Source organism: Scyliorhinus canicula, chromosome 2, assembly GCF_902713615.1.
Source record: "Scyliorhinus canicula chromosome 2, sScyCan1.1, whole genome shotgun sequence".
NCBI classification, from domain to species: domain Eukaryota; kingdom Metazoa; phylum Chordata; class Chondrichthyes; order Carcharhiniformes; family Scyliorhinidae; genus Scyliorhinus; species Scyliorhinus canicula.
In genome coordinates, this window is record NC_052147.1 from 160,009,810 (window position 1) to 160,032,321 (window position 22,512).

The 22,512-nt window shown below is 45.4% G+C and overlaps 1 protein-coding gene across 1 annotated transcript in view; it reads left to right on the forward strand.

Moving 5' to 3' along the window:
• vps8 (VPS8 subunit of CORVET complex) overlaps positions 1-22,512 on the forward strand; it is a 787,508-nt gene that overhangs the window by 245,082 nt on the left and 519,914 nt on the right. Inside the window, 1 exon segment of the mRNA XM_038788252.1 lies at positions 6,573-6,657. Within this exon segment, the coding sequence (XP_038644180.1) occupies positions 6,573-6,657 (85 nt within the window).

The window sequence follows — 22,512 nt, forward strand, 5'->3', positions numbered from 1 at the left end:
CACCGTCAGCTGTCTGTGAAAAAAGGAGAGCAGCCTATGATTCTCAGGGACCATGGTGACTTTTTCTTTCTGCATCGTGTGCAAGCTTTTGTGTTTTTGCATGATATGTCTTTGGACTTGCACTGAAATGAGAATGGGATTGTGATTTCTTTTGTGTGTGTGTGTGCGTGCGTGCGTGTGATCTCAGACATGGATTTCATGAACCAACCTTACAACTGACTCTATCCGAATAAGTGAGGTAGGTCCACATTCTTTTTATACGGATGCAATTACACATAAGAATATAGAATCACTATATCGCAGAAGGAGGCCATTTGGCCCATCAAGTCTGCACTGACCCTCTGAAAGACCACCATTTATTTTATAATCTTTATTGTCACAAGTAGACTTACATTAACACAGCAATGAAGTTACTGTGTAAAAACCCGAGTCGCCACATTCCGGCGCCTGTTCGTGTACACAGAGGGAGAATTCAGAATCCAAATTACCTAAAAGCACGTCTTTTGGGACTTATGGGAGGAAACCAGAGCACTCGGAGGAAACACATGCAGACACAGGGAGAAAGTGCAAACTCTGCACAGACAGTGATCCAAGCAGGAATTGAACTTGGGACCCTGTAGCTGTGAAGCAGTAATGCCACCCACTGTGCTACCGTGCTGCCCTATCCCTGTGCTGCCCTATCCCCGTAACCCAGCAACCCCACTTCTCTTTTTTGGACACTAGCGTGGCCAATCCACCTAACCTGCACATTTTGGACTTGGGAGAAAGCCGGAGCACCCGGAGAAAATGCATGCATGCACGGGGAGAACGTGCAGACTCTGCACAGTCAATCAAGGCTGGAATTGAACTTGGGTTCCTGGCGCTGTGAGGCAGCAGTGCTAACACTGTGCCACCGTGCCGCCTAATATCTGTTTAGTGTAGTTTTGTTTAGCTAGCTGGCATTATATCCAGTTTCAAAATCCCACATCAACAAAGTAATTCAATGACATGCTAAAAAAAGCTGAGCAGATATCAAGCTAAACACGTTACATTTCTAGAACCTATTTTACTGAGGAACTGCATTAAAGCCTTGTCTTCGAACTTCAGAAAGAAAATACCATGATGAAGTAAATTAAGTTGTTTTTCACATAATAACACACTGAATTCTCTTCCTGAACCTTAAAAAAGGAATCCCAAACCTGTTAATTTAAGTAACTACTGAGGACAAAATCTTGAGAGTTGGCAGAAAAAGTGGGTATGTGGTGGAGACAAAGGATATACAGGGCTATGTAGCAAATTCCACTTAACCACTTGGGACATCCTTGTATATAAATAAGATGCAGTTGAAATTGTGTTGGTTGGCATAACACCCAGCACTTAACCATTGTATTTATGCAGTACTTATTGCCAAAGACATTTTCTAAAATTTGTGACATGCTTGAAAAAATATCCATGTTGTCAGTGTTGAAGACTTTCCCTAATTTCTGTCCAACAGGAATAAAAACAGATTATTCTCCGATCAGAACAATGTGCCTTGTATTTTTGTGATGTCCAGAAATAATTGGAAGTAAACATTTATGTAAAAAACACAAAGAACCTTTCTCCTCTTGTAATTATCCAGGAGAACTGCTCTGTTTTGGATCTGAAAAATCATTCTGAGGTCCACATTATAAACTGTCTGGAAACTGCACCTCATTGTGACAGCTCTGGTTTCCTGTGCCATAGTCTGAAATTAATCTGGCCTGAAATTGATGTATTTTGGGCGGAATTCTCCGCTCCGGGAAAAGTTGGGAAAACTCGGCCGAGTTTCACGACGGCCTCGGACGCCGCTCCTCTCACCGTATTCACCCCCACCCGGGGGGGTTAGGAGCGGCGCTCCGTATTCTCGGCGGCCGGGCCTTGACGTTTGCGTCAAGGCAGCGCGCCAAGAATGACACGACGTCGGCGCTATGTGACGTCAGCCGCGCATACGCAGGTTGGCCGGCTCCAACCCGCGCATGCGTGGCTGACGTCACGACGGCTGACGGCTCAAACCCACGCATGCGCGGTGGCCGTCTTCCCCTCCGCTGCCCCGCAAGACGTGGCGGCTTGATCTTGTGGGGCGGCGGAGGGGAAAGAGTGCGTCCCGTTGAGACACCGGCCCGACGATCGGTGGGCACCGATCGCGGGCCAGTCCCCTCCCGAGCACGGCCGTGGTGCTCACTCTCCTCTCCGCCCCCCACAAGCCAGAAACGGGCCTTTGGCGCCCATGTTTACGACGGCAGCGACCAGGTATGGTTGCCGCCGTCGTGAACCGGTCGTGAACCGGTCGCGAACGGCAGGCCGCTCGGCCCATCCGGGTGGGAGAATCGGCGGTTGCCGTGAAAAACGGCGAGCGGCGATTCTTCCGAGCGGCGGGTGGGAGAATCGCAGGGGCGCCAAGGGGGCATGAAATGAGTCGCCCGGCCCTCCCGCGATTCTCCCACCTGGCGTGGGGAGCGAAGAATCGAGCCCATTGAATTTTGTCAGGAGAGTTTGACAAGCCCTTGAATAACAGAATTTAAAGACACATGGTTCTGACCTGTTCTGTTCCCCTACTTCTGCTTTTTAAATATGAGACCAGGAAAGAAGGGGTGCGAATTAGTGGACATGAAGCAAAATCCGCTTTTGAGCGGAGTTTGGTGGGGAATAACTCAATGGCTGCAATGCCGAGATTCATAGATTTTTGGGGTTTGGGAAGTTTTTCCCGCTGAGGCCACACTTTTGTCAATTTCCTGCACTGGCAAGCTGACCTTGCCAGCAGGAATGGCTCTTCGCAGATCGGGAGCCTTTTTGACTGCATCTTCCCCCTCCCAATTTATGGACACCCCCCCACCCACACTTCACCCCTCCCCCAACCTTCCAGTGGCTCCTGGATTCCACCCTCACACACCCTCTAAAAGGCAAATTCCCCCCCCCCCCCCCCCAGGCCTGACCCCTAGCAGTGCCAACCTGGCACCTGGGCATTGTCAGCCTAGCATCTAAAAACTGGGTAGCTGTGCCAGACTGGCAGTGCCAAAGTTCTCGGGTGCCAGGGGGAGTGCCAGGGTACCACCCTGCCCTGTCTCCGACCACCTTTAGGGTCTCAATGGCCTGCGAGACCCCACCCCCCTGGAGGTGCTTTCATGCCTGGTCCACGTTTGTGGAACCCAGTGATAAATGGCACTCGGTTGAGGCCGCGCAGGTTTACTCCCAGGTGCCGGGTGCATATGTCATCCAGGTATTTCAATTAGCTGAATGGCTCATTTAAATATACTGATCTGGACCACGTCCAACGAAGACAAGATTGAGATCGTGCCAGGCAGAATGAGTCGGGTGACTTATGATCGGCCCGAAGCACGGTTTGGGGCTCTTGTGGGATTCATCTCGCAACGTGATAGCTGAATCATGACCAAGATATAGATATCATTATTTAAACAAAAGCAAAATACTCCAGATATGGAAATTGGAAATAGAAACAGTAAATACTGGAAACACCCTGAAGGTCTGGCAGTGTCTGTGGAGAGAGAAACCAAATTAATGTTTCAGGTTGATGACCTTTTGTGAGAACTGCAAGTCAGAAACACTGTTTGACCTGCCTCACTGTGGGTGAATTGTTAGTGATTGTTTCTATTCGAGAAAATATTAACTACGCACCAACATATTTCGAGCCATATTTATTTTCCAATATTGTATGATTTAATTGCTGGGTTAGAGGTTAGAATTTTCTTTTTTGACAATATTTGTGTGACAACAACAACTTGTATTTAGTTAGCACCTTCACTAAGTAAAACAGCGCTCGGTGCTTCACAGAAGTGGTTATCAAGCACAATTTGACACCAAGCCACATATGATATTGGAGCAGTTAGATTTCAAGAGCGAAAATGAGGAAATGGGATAGAGAGATGTAAGGAGGGAATTCTAGGGCTTAGGATCTAGGAGATGGCCAATGGTGGTGCAGTTACATAGGAATATAGGAATTAGAAGCAGAAATAGGCATTCAGCACTTCAGGCCTGCTGTACCATTCAATCAGATCATGGCTGATCTCTTCCTGGTCTCAAATGCATCTCCTCACCTGTTGGTTAGAATCATGAATATTCAGTAAGCGAGATTTAGAGGTGTACCACTATGTCAGAGGAATGTTGGCTGGAGGAAATTAAGGATAGGGAGAGGTGAACCATGGGGGGATTTAAAATGGGAATGAGAATTTTAAAGTTGAGGTGTTACATAACTGGAAGCCAATATCGGTCAGTGAGGTCAGGAGTGATGGGCGAATGGGATTTGGTGCAAGTTAGATCACAGGTAGTTGTATTTTAGATTACCTCAATTTGCAGAAGGTAGAATGAGGAGGCCAGCCAGAGTGCATGGTATAGTTAAGTTTAGAGCAAATAAAGTATGGATGAGGGTTTTAGCAGCAAATGAATTGAGACCTGAGGGGAATTGAGAGATTGTTAAAGAAGTGGAAATGTGATCAGAAGCTCATCCCAGTATGGTTTAATACCCAGGTTGCAAACAAGTGACTTCAGCGTCAGACAGCGGTCAGGGGGAGGGCTGGTATCAGTGGCTAGGGAATTGAGTTTGGTGTAGGAATCAAAGCAATGGACAAGATTGTCTGTACTCCCAGCGGCATGTTTCTCAGCATATGATCGGTAGCGGATCTTCCGGTCCTACCCATGGGATTTCTCATTGAATCCGCCCCGTGCTACCGGTGAACCCATGGTGGGAGTGCACCGTCCGTGGGACCGGAAGATCCCGTCTGCGTGAACAGCCAGAAGATCTCGCCCAATATCTTCAGTCTCAATACTTAATTGGAGGAGATTTCTGCTCATCAGTCGCTGTTCTGACAATTTTAAAACTGGGATGTTTGAGAAAGGTGGTGGTGAATTAGAACTGGTTGTTTCTGTTTTGGCTGTGTCATCGGCGTACATGTGAAGATTAACACTATACTTTCTGAGGATGTTGAAGGAGCAGCTTGTAGATGAGAAATAGAAGGGAGTTAAAGTTCAGGTCCTTGAGCTGCCAGAACATGGGGGTGGGAAAATAATCCATTGTAGACGGTTCTCTGCCTAAGGTTAGATAGCTAACAATTGGAACAAGGCGATTGTAGTTTCCACCGTGAAAAGGCATTGGAGGAGGCTGGTGTGAAGAACTGTGCTGAAACAGATCAGGAAGGATGAGGAGGGATAATTTACCGTTGCCACAGTTTCAAATTATATAGCCCTTTACTCGGTGGTAATTTCTCTTTGTGCCAGAAGGTTGTAGGTTGTGCTCTATTCAAGGCACAAGAGCATCTAATCTAGGCTGACATTTCAGTCAATACTGAAAGCGCTGTATTCATCTCATTACTGTTTTCAGTGTGTGCAAATTGGGTGTGATGTGTTTGCCTATAGTGTAGCAATGACATTACTTTAAAAGCAGTTGATTTGTTGTAAGGTGCTTTAGAAAGTCTGGACCGGCATGCAAAGTGTTATACAAATATAGTTTATTTTGTTTTTCTCTTGCTCCTTTGCCAGAATTTGTATCTCAGAGCAGATGTAGCAATGACTGCAGCAGTTATGATGAGATTAAAATGTGCTTCAGCATTGATGTAAGTCAACCGGATGCCTGATAGCATCTATATATAGTTATGTATAGATTTACAAGACAGGATGAGTGTTCCAATCCTATTTATTTTAATTAAAAGGTGTGCAGTATTTTGTAGTGCTGATTATGAAAGTAACCCCACAATATGCAGAGGGTCTGCTTGAGGAATACTGAGGAAGCTAATTTATTGAATTGCTACAATATCAAATGACTTGATTGAGCACAATGTAATAAATTCCATGGCAATACAGCACAGTAACAGCCACTTAGCGTATTTCTTAACACTCCCACATTTTCTTCAACAAAAAAGCAAACATCATGAGATTTCAAACAATAAATCGGGGGATATTTCCTAGTCCCGCCTGCTGCGGGCGGGAGGGAACATTTGATGGATCTTTGAAAGGTCTGTTGACCTCGGGCAGGAGTTTCCGGTCTCGGGATGGGTGGGACTGAAAAACTATGCTCGTATTTTCCAGTTATAATACTTGGTGTGAAATGGGTGCACACTCTTGTGTACACACTCTTGTGTGCACCACATTTATAAAATACCTGTTGTAACTTCACGGATCAGGGCTGTTGTTTCTGTATCTGTTCTGGAGTGGGAGAGGTTGCAAACCAATCAGTAGCAATGGCTGGAATCTTTTAAATTATTGCTTTTCAGAGGTAAAAATTCAATCCTTGTTCAAATCGACAAATCAAATTGGAACTGGGGAGCTGATGATAAGGGAGCAACCATATATTTGAGAGTGTGGTAGGATTATTGATGGATTTGAAACCAGGGAGGGTCAGGGACGCAAGAATTCAAAAGGAAGAGTGGAGTATTTTTAGAACCATAATATGTTTTAGCACAGCAGTTTAGCTTGAGAGTTTCTTCACTGGGTCTGTGCGAGAGACTCTCTGACCCTTTCTCCATAACTCTGAACCTCCCTCTGCATTGCTGGGGAGTAGGGCAAAGTGTTTTGTTAAGTGTTGTTTTTCTAGATTAAAAAAAAATGAAATTCTTTCTTTTCAGCTATCAAGTCTGTGAATTCATGTATGAGAAGAAACAGCTTTATGATAAGATCATCTCCTGTTACCTGAATGACCCAGTTCGGAGGGTATGTATTTCAAGAAAAGAGAGGAGGTTTAGTGATTCTGTTGTGTAAAATGACATATTTGCTTAATTACTCCCATTGAGCCTGAATCTGGACTACAAATCCCAAAGCATTAACTGCTATAAATTTATAGAAATTATCCAAAGTGTCATGTGATGTATCCACACATTATCAAAGTTTCATGTAATAGGCATGGATCATTAATGATGTTTGAATTTGGGGCTGAATTGCAATATTATCTTGTTTAAGAGAACGCAGCATATATATAGATTTATTTTGGTAAATTATAGAGGAATACAACAGTTGAAAAGGATTCTGAGACCAGCCACAATATAGTGCATCCCAAGTCGATGGATGATTGGTTGAAAAGCCATATGATACCTGAAAGGTCATGTCTCTGGAACAAGTTTCAGTCTTGCACTGTGTGGATACAACATATCCCTGTTGAAATCATCCATTCACAGCAGATTGAGAGAACAATTCAGTTAATCGGGAATCAAATCTGCCACCCTTCAGTGGTTCCATTTGTGCTGGTATTTCAAGGTTTCTTATTGTTTATTGGGCAATGGGGAAGATTGGGGTGAATTGTTAGAAACCAGTGAAACGTGTGAACTGGATATAGATTCACAATGCTCATTAAGGAAACAGATTTGGAGGATTATCACAAGCTGACTGATTCTCTTTTTACTCAAGTGGCAGAGGATGACCAAATGGGCATCAAGGCAAGGGAGAATTGAGAAAGGCTGAACAGATTTTCCATAATGTCTGTCCGTGCAATCTAGGTGGACTGACTGCTCACTCTTGTCAGAAGATAATTAGGGATAAGAAGGCAGCACAGTGGCACTGCTGCCTACAGCGCTGAGGACCCGAGTTCGATCCCGGTTCTGGGTCACTGTCTGTGTGGAGTTTGCACATTCTCCATATGTATGCGTGGGTTTCACCCCCACAACCCAAAGATGGCCGGTTAGGGTGGATTGGCCGCACTAAATTGCCCCTTAATTGGGGAAAAAAAATAATTGGGTACTCTAAATTATTTTAAAAATGAAAACAATTAGGGATAAGAATGGCCATTAAGTCTATGTTAACATAATCCAGAAGCACTGATCAAGCTTTTCATTACTGCATCCATTGCCTCTTAAATAGTCCAAGGACGTTGATCTCTTACAATCTATCTGAAGTCCATTTGATGTGATTGCCATCCTGTGTGAAAAACCTTTGACTATTAGTTTCAAATTTAATTTAATAATTTGAATCAGTTCTTCTCTCAATTTATTTTGAAATGAATTCTAGATTTCCCTTTACATATCTTTGGATTACTTCTCAAGGTAGATTCCTCTGGGCTGAAAAGCCAAATCTCTCTGGTCTTTCTGTAGAACTGCAAATTCTAAGAGTGGGATCAGCTTCATGATTTTCCTCTTCATGCGTTCATCATGTCAATGTCAGTCTTGTGCCCTGGTATATGAACATGGTGTTCATATTTGTGAGCACAATATCAGGTTTTCTTTAAACGGAACACTGTTACGGTTTCATCACAACTTCCCCTGACTTGGATTCAGCTGCAAGTTGGGCCACAATGTAGTGTCTTCAGTATGTGTGCACCCAACTGATTCTTATGTTCTTCATTAATCTTAATATTACTTTTTTATCATTACATTTTATATGGTAGTTTGTAAATTGCAAAGGAACTGAGATTAAAGGGATTGTAAAATGGTGTTAGGGCTACAGCACTATGGTGACAGTGCTCTAAAATGAGTGTGGCTTCTTTTAGGGACCTGGGTTCAAATAATTTAACCCATGAGGTTGAAGTATTTTCATCTTGTATGCAAATCTTTATATTATTTTGTTTGTTGCTCGTTTACTTGCTCTAAATATAGCAGTCATATGGTCGCCTGTCTTAAATCCTAATTATGTTTACACTAGAAGTCGCCAGGTATCTCTCAATACCGCCACAAGGTTCAAACCTGAATACTGATCAAAGAGCCAATACAACCAGTTAGTTAGTTCAAAGGCAATACTATTTATTTACAACACACAGTAAGATCTACTCATGCACAAAGTACTACAAACTAAACTATCTCTAACGCTAACGCCTATACTTAACTTCGGGTGCCCACTTAGTCAAGAGGAACAATGGCTGTTGTTCAGATATGAGACTGTTGGGTTCGAGAGGTAACAGAAGAACAGCTAAGTCTTCCGTCTAGTAGTGTGCGTTGACCTTGAACTTACTTGCTTCTGGTGTTTGCTGGTGGATGGGTCTCCCCACCTGAGAGCCAAGGCCAGAGAGGGAATCTCTCGTGGGGGTCCTTTTTATACTTGGAGGGACTTTGCTCGCTTTTAGGATGGCCTTAAAACCTTGGTCCCCAATTAATTGGGCAGCTTCTCGATCATTGTATCGATTTTAAACCAATAAAGGGGTGGGTGCCCTGATGGCTGGGTGTGTCTTAGGTGGCCGTTGCCTTGCTTTGTTTGTGTCTTTCTGGCGCCGGGATGTTCTGCAGCCGTATCAACTATCTGAGTGTTAGTAATTTGTTTCTCGGAGATGAGCATCGATATACTAATCGACCCAGAGTTTTGATTCCATCTGGTAACTGCTTCCAAATATACATTCAGTCATGTGCCTGCTTGCTGTCTACATTTCCCTACATTCTTGTTGAGCTTTCATTTGTGTCTGGAAGTGGCCACCCAGATGGCTACAGTTTCGAGGTTGTTTTGCGCTTATTTTTGTAGTTTATGACAGGGTTCTACTGGTTGCATTAGGACAGATTAAATCATTATCACTTTTTTTTCTGGATGATAATTGGAAATTGCCATTCTTTCACTGGATTTATATTTATTTCTTAATTAGTACCAGCTTTCTAAGTGAGCAACATGGCCGATGTTCTCGTCATAGACTGAACACTTTTAGTCACATGTTGTAATTTCACATCCTCCAAAATAGTAAACCTTTTCATTTTTTTAAGAGACAAAATAATTGAGGCATTGAGAAAATAATGTATTCAATTAATGTGTCCCTACACCTGGATAAGGTGTTATCTTTACTGACCAGATGGTTTGAGCAAGAACAGACAATTGAGGACACTTTTAAGCTAATTTAATATGGGATTAGTGGCCTTAAATAATTATCTGAGCGGACTGTGCATCCATTGAGTATTGGAATGACGAACTTGGTTGATTGTGTTTTGCATTACGCCTCATATTTTTGATTAATACGCAAGGAAAAGCAGATTTGTCAAGATCAATCTGGCCTTACTTGTTTCAAACAGTGCATAGGAGATAGTTTACTCCAGGGATTGTATTAGAGTGGCTTGGATGACAATTCATTAAATTGTCTCTGACTGCGGGAGGCAGACAATCGTGTTTTTTTTTTCGGTTGAAACTAATGTTAATTTCAAAGCTCCAGTTACCATCCAATTAATCATAAATCTAACTTCAGTTTCAAGGAAATTTCATTTCTGTGAATTTGGAGAGATTTTTTTTATTATCTTGCACTTCCAGCACTTCAAACTCTTTTGGAATGAGACCATACTGTTACGGGCCAGGGTTTGAGACCCAAAGTGTATCATGGAGTTCACCTGACCCATCACTTTGAATGGATTTTGGTTTATGGGGGAGCACAAGGGCCCACTTTACAGGTGTGGTGCAACAGAGAGCTAAAGTATGTTAAAACAAAAACAATGTTTATTCTATGAATCCAGTTAACATTTTTAAACCCACGCAGTAAACATCTTGGCAACTATCAACTCAAATACTCGCCCCAAAGAATACAGTACTCTCTAAGTAACCCTTAATCTTTCTTCACAACATCCATAAGACATGTTTACAGAAAGACAGCAGGTTTAAATTTTCTACTGAGAGCAGTTATCACTTTTAAAATTAGCAAGTGATCTGAAGGCATTCTTTTCATACGGAGAGAGATCAGAATTACACTTTGTTTCTCTGGCTGCAACTCCCATCTGCAAAACGAAACCAAACACACCCTGTAGCTGACAGTCCAAAGCAAAAATAAAACAGACAGATATGCCCAGCTCCACCCACACTCTGACATCACTGCAGCTATTTGATAAAACACCGTTTCTTAAAGGTATATCCATTACAGCTATTTGATTAATAGCCATTTCTTAAAGGTACTCTCACATGACAATACTCTGTACACAGTTTTTGTATGATATCCCATTACTTTAACTAAGGCATTGGGTGGGATTTTCCCAACTCTGGTTTGGGGGTATTGGGGGGGGACAAGGTGCCAGGAAAGTGGTGGAGGATCTCCTCGGAGCAGTATGCTCAATGTCTCCTCACCAGAGGGCAAATTCTGGAGTACTTGTATGGCAGTGGAATCAGACAGAGGAAACGAATAGTGAACAGTCGGTTCACTATCCCCTTATTATGTTGTTGATTGAAGATGATAGACTGCGGTTTAGCTTCATAGAAATGATGAGCACCTGTGTCTCTGGAGACTGCTTAACAACAGGTGTTGACAGAATGCTGGAGGTGGAGTTGAGACCTCTGGAATGTGGTGGACACCTATTGCTTGTGGCATTGAAGATTACCGCGGCTCTCAACCTTTTGTTACAAGGTTCTTCCAGGAATTGTCCGGATACATTTGTGAGATCTCGCAGCAGTCCACCACTGGATCAAGCAGATGACAGATGATACCTTGTTATAGAGGGCAGGGAAATACATGGGTATTGCACTGATCACGCAAGTCAGGCTGAGAGGTTGATTGGTTTTGGGACTATGGCTGGTTTCCCTCGGGTCCAGGAGGTGCCTAAAGTCTCTATAACATGTGGCCATCAAGTCTCCCTCTGAGCACTCGGGCACATTTGGAAACAGGAAGGGGTTCCACTCCTTCAACGTTCAGATTAGTGTAAAAAGATCCTCCGGTGTGTGCAAGGTTCTCAAGAAACTATCATGACTTGTACCACCTGAAAGCCTTCATGGATGGATCCTGGATGACAAATGGTATCTACTAAATACATGGCTGCTCACGCTAGTATGGAACCCCAACTCCAGAGGAAGCAAACCGCTTCTGCCATGAGTCTATGAGAGGCAATCAAGGGGCACTTGGCCCTCTGAAAATAAAGTCAGACTATTCTGAGACAACCGCCCAGTAACTCCCTCTCAAAGGGTCTACCTTATTCTGGCGTTTGCTGCGCTCTGCATAACCTGACACAGCAGAGATGATAGAACTGGCAATGAGTGACAATAATAAACAAGCTGCCCATTCCAAGGAAGGGGATGAGAGGGAGAGGTGTATCTAGACTTGACATGCAACAGCCATGCACGTGAAAGGATGATGGCCACTGCAAGGGCAACAAGTGACTCCTTCATCCGCACATGATTCAACTGAGAATCCCTGTTAACCCATTGGGCATGAGACAGGGGTCTGTCTGCCTGGTGATGATACTCCTTTACCATATCAGGGGCCCATGATGAGACCAAGTCAAGTGCTTTGTTCATCAGAGCCCTAAATTTACTGGCCACCATTTCGTATGCACCATCCCCAAGATCATTTGACCATGGTACTGGGACAGAAAGGAAAACATGACACATCTAAATATGGATTTCAACAAATGCTATGGTGCACAAAGCAACACAGTGGTATATAGGAATTATAATGTATCCACTCTAACCCCATGTTCGACAAGTTGCATTTACATGGCAGCTTCTGTGTTCTCCTGTTTTGTCCACTGAGTGACTGGAGCTGATGTGGAGAGCCTGCTGACCTTGCTGCTCAGCTGCATCTCTGAATCATATAGTGAACCCATTGTTCTACACTGCCATGAGGCCATGCAGTGGCGGTTGAGGTGCACCTCCTACAACCATGGGTGGCTTGCTGCATGTGTATCTCTATGAAGGTCAACCCCTTGATGGAATAGATCATTTGCCAGATCTCCTATGCCAGAGACGCAGCGCCGTTCGTAACAGAGATGGATTCCACCATTATCTGCATGTAGGAACACTCAGGCTCTGGAAATTCTGATGAATGTCCACGTGTTTCACGCTGCTGTTCCAGCAACCACCAGAGGCTTTTATAATAATAATAATAATCTTTATTGTCACAAGTAGGCTTTATATTAACACTGCAATTAAGTTACTGTGAAAAGCCCCTAGTCGCCACATTCCGGTGCCTGTTCGGGTACACAGAGGGGGAATTCTGAATATCCAATTCACCTAACCACACATTTTTCGGGACTTGTGGGAGGAAAGGCACCCGGAGGAAATCCACACACACACAGGAAGAACGTGCAGAGTCCACACCGACAGTGACGCAAGCCGGGAATCGAACCTGGGACCCTGGAACTGTGAAGCAACGGTGTGCTACCCACTGTGCTACCGTGACGTTGCCATCTGTGTGAAGCTGAGCATTGACCCTCAGTCTTCAATTGCGAATGTCTGAAACTGTCACTCTTTCCATCAGCTATTCTGGCCATGCCGTGCTCAAACTATTCATTGTGCATTCCCTGACATGAAAGTGGTTGCACTGATGGAAGGTGCTTTAGACTGATGGGATGGTGGTCTCTTCAGATGGTGACTCCTCTGAGATCTCAGGTGACCCCAATCCTTTACCAGTGCTTTATTGCTACTGCACCTGTGAGAGAGACAAGAGTGTTTGTTATTGATATCCATGCCTGCCTGCTTCCTCCTGCTTCTCCATTATCAGAGCTTAATCTATAGACTCCCTACAGTGCAGAAGGAGGCCATTCGGCCCATTGAGCCTGCACTGACCCTCAGGAAAATATCAAGACTCACCCCTGACCCTATCCCCTTAACCCTACACATTGATGATGGCCAATCCACTAAACGTGCACACCTTTGGACTGTGGGAAAGAAACCAGAGCACCCGAGGAAACCCACTCAGACACGGGGAGAAAGTGCAAACTCCACACAGTCACCCCTGGCCTCTGGCGCTGTGAGGCAGCAGTGCTAACCACTGTGCCACCATTGCCATCATGAAATGCCACAGAGGCATAACTGGAAAACCTAGTGAGAAGGTTTGGTGCCTGTGACCATTGCTTTTCTCATTTTTTCGGGGCATCAGACCTACCTCGCTCTCGTGACAGGCTGACCGGCTCCACCCTGCAAGCTCCATTGCTTCCGTCCCCATTTGCATCATTAGATTAGAAGGTAGGCTTGTCAGATTGCGTCACTTTAATGACCATCATGGTGCCACTGAGTGGCATTCTGCAAGTAGTCATTCATGCTTGACATTGCAACGTGTGCCTCTGAGTGACCATGGTCCTCTGATTGAGGCTGCTCCACGGTTTATTGCACATTGGTCCTTGGTGAGCCCCTGTGTGTGGGTCTCCCTTGCCTCACATCTCACAGCCATCATATCGGACATATAGTGCCTCCACCTTGCATTGCCCTCACCTTGTCAAACCTTACTAGGTAATTAAATGGCTTCTGGCACTGTACCCATGTTCATGTGACCACCCTGCAACTGCTCACTTCCTTGGCTACCTCCAGCCAGGCCTTCTTTGTGAGGGTTTGCTGGGCCGCTGCCTCCCATCCTCCAGGAAGAGACCCTTTCTCCAGGGAAGCATTATTGAAACATGGAGTCTTCCTCTTACTGCAACTATTTATACATGTTCACCTCTATATTCCTTCCTTTGCCTTCACATTCTTCAGGCAATGTCAAGATTGACCTTTTTAAAAATGGTGCTGTTAACCTTCTTGATGGCACTAGTTCCATCCGCAATCCTTTATCAGCCATCCCCTTCTCCAGCCAAACGCTAATTGGCCACATAGTGGGAAGTGCCCTTTGAAATCTCTAACTCGTATCACAAATGACCCCAGCACCGAACCTTTGAATCAGTCACCAAATTCCAGCCCATTATTCTATCTTGCAAATATTTCAGCCCATTTGAAAGATTAGTGGCAAGGTAGGACTGATCAGATGGTAATTTCCTTTGAACTGAATAGAATCTATTTATGTGCCAGCATTTCTTTGTGGATACTGACAACCGTTATGCTATGCTTCACAAATACACTCAAAATCCTTGCTTCTGATATGCTTATCATTCCAATATTGTGCTAATTTGTATAACATGTTCCACTGACCCAGTTTCATTATGTTGTTTGCCTCTGTCTGCTATGTTATGCCTAAACCTCCTTCCTATGAGTTTGTGACCAGTCATGCAAAGTCCTCCAAATGTGTTTGCTTAACATCTTTCCTCCCAGTATTGTCTTGGCTAGGACTCTGCAGTCATTTCATGTGTGGTTGTCTCTCTAAATGCTGTAATATAATCACTGCTGAATTTACTCATCCAGCGTATTACCTGAAAGTCTGCTGCCGAGCATGTTTCATTTTTGTAATCTTAACTTCTTTATGTCAGTACATGACTAATGGATTTCCTGTAATTTTATGCTTGTCTTGCCAGCTGTCAGATATAATGCTTCACATCTCTCGTCTCCTGTCTATTGTTCATTGGCAAAGGCGTCCTTATGACCTTCTGTTCATCCAATTTAACTTAATGTGATAATGACCTTCCTCATTAGGGAAGATGGTTGTAGAAAAAAAAGGCTTTAAAGTAGCTTTGGGAAGGAGGAATTACAGATGTGAAGCATTGTTTATGATTGGGCCAAATTCAATTTGGGATTATTCATACACTTCCAGCTTTTTTGAATATAGACCGTTTATTTTACCTGTCTCTGTGTCTATCAAACCCAGCTGTGTTTGGCTTTTCTGGGTTGAAATGTTCATTTGCCCAGCACTTTCAATGAGCAATGTTGCCACAGGCATTCTAGGAAATTCGAGATGCACAGCAGCCATTAAAAGTTGATATCCTGTGGTTATCAACACAAGATAGGATGGAGGTGTGGGGATAGTGTGGAGGTGTGGGTTTGGGTAGGGTGCTCTTTCCAAGGGCTGGTGCAGACTCAATGGGCCGAATGGCCTCCTTCTGACTGTAAGTTCTATGATGAAACGTGAATAAAACTATGCAAAATTCTGTGATTGAATATTCAAATCAAAGTTGTATACTATACTTATAAAACAAACTGTCATGATATGCAGACATGCACATAGTGAGATACAGACAGGCAGCTAATGAACAAAGAGAACAGGACATAACCAATCAGCAGGCAGAGCACTTGGGGGTGGTTTCCCACTATAAAAGACACGAGGCACTCGCACTCCGCCTCTTTCCACAAGGGACATCTACAGAGTGAGTCCGGCGCATATATCACGTAACGCATACAGCACGTGGCTAAGAGCTAGTCTGTTCAGTCAGACAGAGAGATCACACTTAGGTTAGCAGAGAGTTGAACTCACAGAGAACTGTGCTAACTGTGTGACAGGTTCAATAAATCAAATTGAACTAACTTCAAGGTCTGGAGTCTATTTCAGTCATAGCTGCATCATGTTGCAGCCCATGTTATCTCGTGTGCTTAACACGACACAAACAAATTTAGCCTTCATTTAACATCATTGGACTTTTATTGATGAACTTTATCTGCTAGTTATCTTTGAGAACTGTTGAGGTATGGTTCAGTGACTATAGGAAAAGTATAGCATAGAAATATGGACATTTGGCACCTTGTATCCATATAAGTTGTTTGTGAGAACTGTCCAACATAATTTAATGCCTGTTCTCTGTCACCTCACTTTTTATTCTCTCGGGTACTTTTCAGTTGACTTCTTGTCACTGACTCCCTGCCCTTTTCTGCTCTAGTCGAAATAAGACCAGTATCTCAAGCCTGCTTAATTATTGTGTTTCCCTTCCTGGCATCATCTTGATGACTACATTGTACTCTTTCCAATGTTTCCAACATGCGTTGTCCAAAAATGTATCAGTATACTCCTGATACAACACCATATCATCATAACTTTATAAATGCCTCTTTGCTTTATGCTCCGATCCTGATAATTGGCCTTTCTTTCACTTTCACCAGCATTATTGTGTTCATGTCTTTGAGCCCCTAAGTTCATCCACACTCTTCCATTAATATATGCTTCTATTTGTATTCCATGATCCTTCTGTTCTTAAAATTGCAGCTACCAACTTTCTGTCCATTCTATTAACCTGTCCATGTTCCTTGGATGCATTTTGCAGTCCTTTTCTTATTTCTTTTTTTGTGAAATGTGTTTCTTGAAGTTTTTACATTTTATACACTACACATTCAGTAAGGATGAATGCGTTGGTTACAATGTACTGGCACTTTCCTCTGTGCCGATTTTCCCCTCCCTCCACACCTTAATTTATTGTTTCAGATCCTTTCATGGGTCCCTTGCTGTATAATGGGCAGTTATCTGGTATTTACATGTGATTGATGCCCTCACCTTCCCTCCCCACACTCTTTGTCGTTTGGCTTCCCTCCTTTCTTCTCCCCCTCCCCTATCCCTGCAGCACGGTAGCATTGTGGGTAGCACATTGCCTCACAGCTCCAGGGTCCCAGGGTTCGATGCCGGCTTGGGTCACTGTCTGTGCAGAGTCTGCCCATCCTCCCCGTGTGCGCGAGGGTTTCCTCCGGGTGCTCCGGTTTCGCCCACAGTCCAAGATGTGCAGGTTAGGTGGATTGGCTATGATAAATGGCCCTTAATGTCCAAATTGCCCTTAGTGTTGGTGAGGTTACTGGTTATGGGGATAGGGTGGAGTTGTTGACCTTGGGTAGGGTGCTCTTTCCAAGAGCTGGTGCAGACTCGATGCGCTGAATGGCCTCCTTCTGCACTGTTAATTCTATGATAATCCTGTTTTCGGCATTTAATTAGGGGTTAATTTTCTTGTGGCCTTGTTCAAGGCCCCTTGGCCTCTGTGTCTCTCAGATTTCTCTGGCCTATCCCTCTCTCTTCTCTGGCCCCCCTCCACCACCACCCGCCTCCCTTCCCTGTCTATTCCCTGTGGTCTGATTGTCTCCCATGCATTCCCCCCTCCCCTGGCTCTATTGGCTATTGGCTTCGAACAGGTCCTGGAACAAATTGGTAAATTGCCTCCAAGCTTTGTGGAAGCCATCCTCTGACCCTCGGATGGTGAACTTGATCTTCTCCAGGTGAAGAGTTTCTGGTAGGTCTGCAACTGTGGGTGGTGCCGAGCAGGATTCCCTGTAGGGCAATTAGGGAAGCAAAGGCAAGGGCGTCGGTCCTCTTTTCCATGAATAATTCTGGCTGGTCCAATACCCCAAAGGCTGTCACTCTTTGGCCACCACCTTGGACATTGCTTTGAACCAAAACCTGACTAGTCTGGGGCATGCCCAGAACATGTGGGCATGGCTGGCCAGGCCTCCCTGGCACCATTCACATTTGTTCTCCACCTTCGGGAAGAATCTGCTCATTCGGGTTCTTGTCAGGTGTGCTCTGAGACCACTTTCAATTGCACGGGCTTAGCCTTATGCAGGTGGAGGTGGCCTTGCTCGGCTTCCTGAATGGACCTCTCCAGTTCGGGTTGGGTACAAACCAGGGACTCCCATGAGTCATCAAGGATGTTTGACCTCTTATAAATGCGTTAAGGCCATCCTTAAAGCGCTTCTGCTGTCCTTCTTGTAGTCTCCTGCTGCACGTGAATTCTGAGTTGAGCAGTTACTTTGGGAGTCTAGTGTAGATATACAAATGATATGTGCTCCCAAACTGATCTGGTTTTGAGAGATTAGCATCTCATGCTTGGGAGAGTTCACAGCTATTAGATTCCCCTTCTTGACACCTGATGGAGGCACCACTGTTGGTAAGAGTCCTCTGTGCTATTGAAGTTCCTGCTGAGCTGGTCTAAGTCCCCGAAGGAATAGGAGTGCTACCAAAGGCACATCCCATCAACTGGCCAGATGATTAATCTGACCTGGTATTGGACTCTGCATAGATTGATTCAAATGAAACTCTGCTGGTCCCTGAACCTCCCCAGAGTTTCAGGTGGAGGGCCTGTTCGGGAGGTGAACTGTTAATTTGAGTTAGTTACCCACTAGCCAAACTTCTGCTTCTGCATTAGTCGTGTTGGCATCACAGACTAACAGCCGTACTCTGCAAACTCCCCCACTTACCTTGGATGAGTGAAGCCATTATAACAAAGATGTATAAGTGGTTCTGTTGTGTCTCCATTGCCTTCATAATCTTTTCATTTTATTAATATTTCTTTACATTTCCACCCACGCTTTTCCTCTCAATTTTGTGTGTGTGTAATCATTTATTTCTCAGCCGGTTTATTATAATACAGTATATAATAAAAGATTACTTGTGTTAAAGTTACAAAGCTAGTGACTGTGTTTATTGGGCCCAACAAGGACCTTGGGCAATTTTAAATAAAATCTTAATTTACCTGTGTTGCAAAACTCCAGGTCCAGTCGGACTGGAATTGACCATGCACTGTTACGACCCCCTACAGGACAGAGCTGTATAACATCCTCTTCCCCTGCGACACACCTGCGAATGAGCTACTCAGGTGACTAGCGGGTGGAGCTCCCTCCTAATGGGAGGAGCTTCCCACAGAATATAATCCCCGGCCTGGGCAGCTGTTCGGGGAAGGAGACCCTACAGGGAGTGGAGTTTGGAGAGGAGTGATTATTGTGACGAGTGGAATAAAGCGAGTTGTAGCCTGTCAGCCTGGTTTCTTGTGGAGGCTTTGTCTCCGTCTATATCAATGGCGATGAGGATCAAGTGCAACTGCCGTGAGAGGCAAGTGGTGGTACCTTGGATCTTTTCTCAACCACTTCGGGAGACTGCTCTCCGACCAGCAGGCATAGCATACATAGGTAAGCTCGAGCCGTTTGACACCAACTCGGACGATTGGGCCCAGTACATCGAAATACTTTTTTCCGCTCGAACGGCATCACCAGTCACGAACGACAGACCGTCATTTTGCTGACCGTCGTTGGTTGCACCTGACTTAAAGCACAATTCAGGAACTTCATTTACCCGAACAGGCCGGACGAGTGCCATTCGCCACATTGATCAAACGGGTAGACCGTCATCTAAATCCACAGCCACCGATTATGGTCCAACGGTACTGGTTCCATTCCTCACGCAGACGGTGGCTGAGTCCACAAGGGAATTCTTAGTACGCTTACGGGGACTTGCTGCCCGCCGTGAGTTTGGAGCCGCTCTGGCTGAATCGCTACGGGACATTTGCAGACTTTGGGACCGGAAAGCCCAGTGGAAGCGGTTAATGGAGACCCTCCTGACCCTTGGACAAGGCCAATACATAGCTACGCACGTTGCCGCCATCCGAACAGGCCTTCAGCCACGAGAGATTCGCGACAGGGGGCCCAGACTGGCCACGTATACTGGGGTGCCCTTAGAAATCGAAGGCACTGCCCATGTGCCATGGCATACAGGAACCAGTCCTGCGTGCTTACTATTAATGGTAGTTCGAGGTACCGGGCCCAACCTAGGCTGCGTCACCTACATTTGGATTGGCAACGTGCCTGCTGGATGCACCCCCGTGGACCAGATGGAGTGCTGTCCAAGTTCCCTTCGGTTTTTGCAAAGGCCTCAGGACCATTAAAGGAGTTATGGCCACGTTAATATGTAATAAAACACACAGCCACGGTACTTCGCGCCGCCCTGTGCCGTACGCACTTTACGCCAAGGTAGACCATGAATTGGACTGTTTGGAGTGCTAGGGATTACTCGACCTGACCACTGTGCCGATAGGGCCACGCTTGTGGTTGCCCGAGTTTGCAGCCGGGTCGGTGCGGCTCTGTGGGGACTATATAAAATGACTGTGAACTGGGTATCCTGCCTTGACCGTTACCTGGTCACTTGGATCAAAGTTATCTACACTCTGCTCAGCTGAGGAAAACATTCACTCAGCTTGACATGAGTCACACGTACTTGCAGCTGGTGATCGAGCCAAGTTCCCAGAAGTATGTGACGATAAATACCCATCGGGGATTGTATGAATATACGCGGTTGTCGTTTGGTTTCTTCTTGCCTTGGCCGATATTCCAGCAGGTTGTGGAGAACATCTAGCGCGGGTTACAAGGTGGCCGCCTACCTGGATGATGTTCTCATAACCGGGACCTCGCATCAGGAACACGTAGAGAATCTAACCGAGGTCCTTGAGCGTTTTGCTCGGGCCCGGGGTCTGCCTCTGAGGGAGATGTGCATTTTCCTCCTGCCGGAGGTCACTTATTTCGGCTACTGGGTGGACAGCAGGTGCCTCCATCCAATGGAGGACAAGGTGTGGGTGATTCACCAGGCCGCCATCCCTCGTGAACTGATAGAGCTCTGCTCTTTCCTCTCCATGGTGAACTATTACGGGAAGTTTATACACAGGATGGCCACGCTGCTCAGTCTGCTCCACCAACTGCTGAAAAAGGGACAGAAGTGGAACTGGGGCCCCTCCCGCATCAAAAGGCATTTCACGAGATGAAGCAATCGGAGGAATTCCTTACCCATCCCGGCCCAACAAGCCCTGCTCTTCACTTGCGACACTCACCATATGGTGTCTGGGCAGTCCTGGCACACCGCATGCCTGACGGGTCAGAGTGATCTATAGCTTTTGCATCCTGCACTCTGGTGGGCACCGAGTGAAACTATGCCCAGATAGAGAAGGTGGCGAGGCAGAGGTTTTCACGGTGCGGAAATTCCACCAGTACGTTTATGGGTGGCTGTTCACCCCCATACTGACTACAAGCCCTGCTGGGGTTATTTAAAGAAGATTGAGTGATTCCGTCAATTGCATCCGGCCGGGTTCAATGGTGGACCCTGCTGCTGACGGCCTACGAGTACACTATGAAGCATTGCCCGGGCACAAGAATCCCACATGCGGACGCGTTGAGCTGCCTGCCTGCCTCCACCCACCAAGCCATTGCTTCTGCCCCAGCCACGGAGGTGATAGCCGCTCTCCATTTCATGGACACTTTGCCAGTAATGACGGCAATTTCATGGACCCCCAGTACCAGAAGGGAGGGCCGCAAACTGGTGAGCACCCAGCCACTAAACACACAAAAACGCGAAACAAGAATACAATAATAACCATACAATCCCCCAACAATAAAACAAAACCAACATCAGTTCAAGCAGTACACATAATCAATTGGACCACTCCCTGATGCTCTCACAGATCCAACATCCAGTCTCCAGACTCCACCCAATCTAAAACTGCAAATGTGAGTCCATGCTCCTCCATGTTCAGCCCAGCAGCAGGCCAACCAAATTCCACCCCGTGCTTCACTCCCAGCCCTTTAGCAGGAGGGAACCAGTAACAAGTACGAGTCCTAAGGTGTGGCAACTGCAGACAAGCACTCTCCTCTCTCTCCCCTGCAAGCAGCTGGCAGCAACAGGCTTCTCTTGCCCTCCATTGAATAGGCCGTTGCACTGTTCTCCCTTGCCGTAGTTCAGACTTCAAAGTCTGAAAAAGGCAGCCAGCATTCAGAATAACACACCAGGTCCAGAAGCAGGGTTACCGACAGAAGCAGCAGGAGCTCAGAGAAAGATTCTTCCCCCTGCACCTCAGAGCATGTTCTACTCAGGAGACTAGGAGGCGGAAGTCCCTCTTAATTGGAGGAGCTCCCCACAGAATATAAACCCCGACCGGAAGCAGTTCGGGGAAGGAGACCCTGCGGGGAGTGGAGTGATTAGTGTGGAATAAACTGAGCTGTACCCTGTCAGCTTGGCCTCTCATGGAATCTTTGCTTCCGTCTACAACGCAGTGTGTTGTGCTAGTTTTTAAATGTGATTTTAATTTAATTTACTCAAAGGCCAATGCTTTTAAAAAGTGAATTTCATTATTTAAGATGGGGTTACTTAGAGCGAGTGAATTAATACTGATTGAAATGTCTATCATTTTATATAAACCCCTTTTTGTCTGTTTTAATTAAACATAGAACATAGAACAGTACAGCACAGAACAGGCCCTTCGGCCCTCGATGTTGTGCCGAGCAATGATCACCCTACTTAAACCCACTAACCCGTATACCCGTAACCCAACA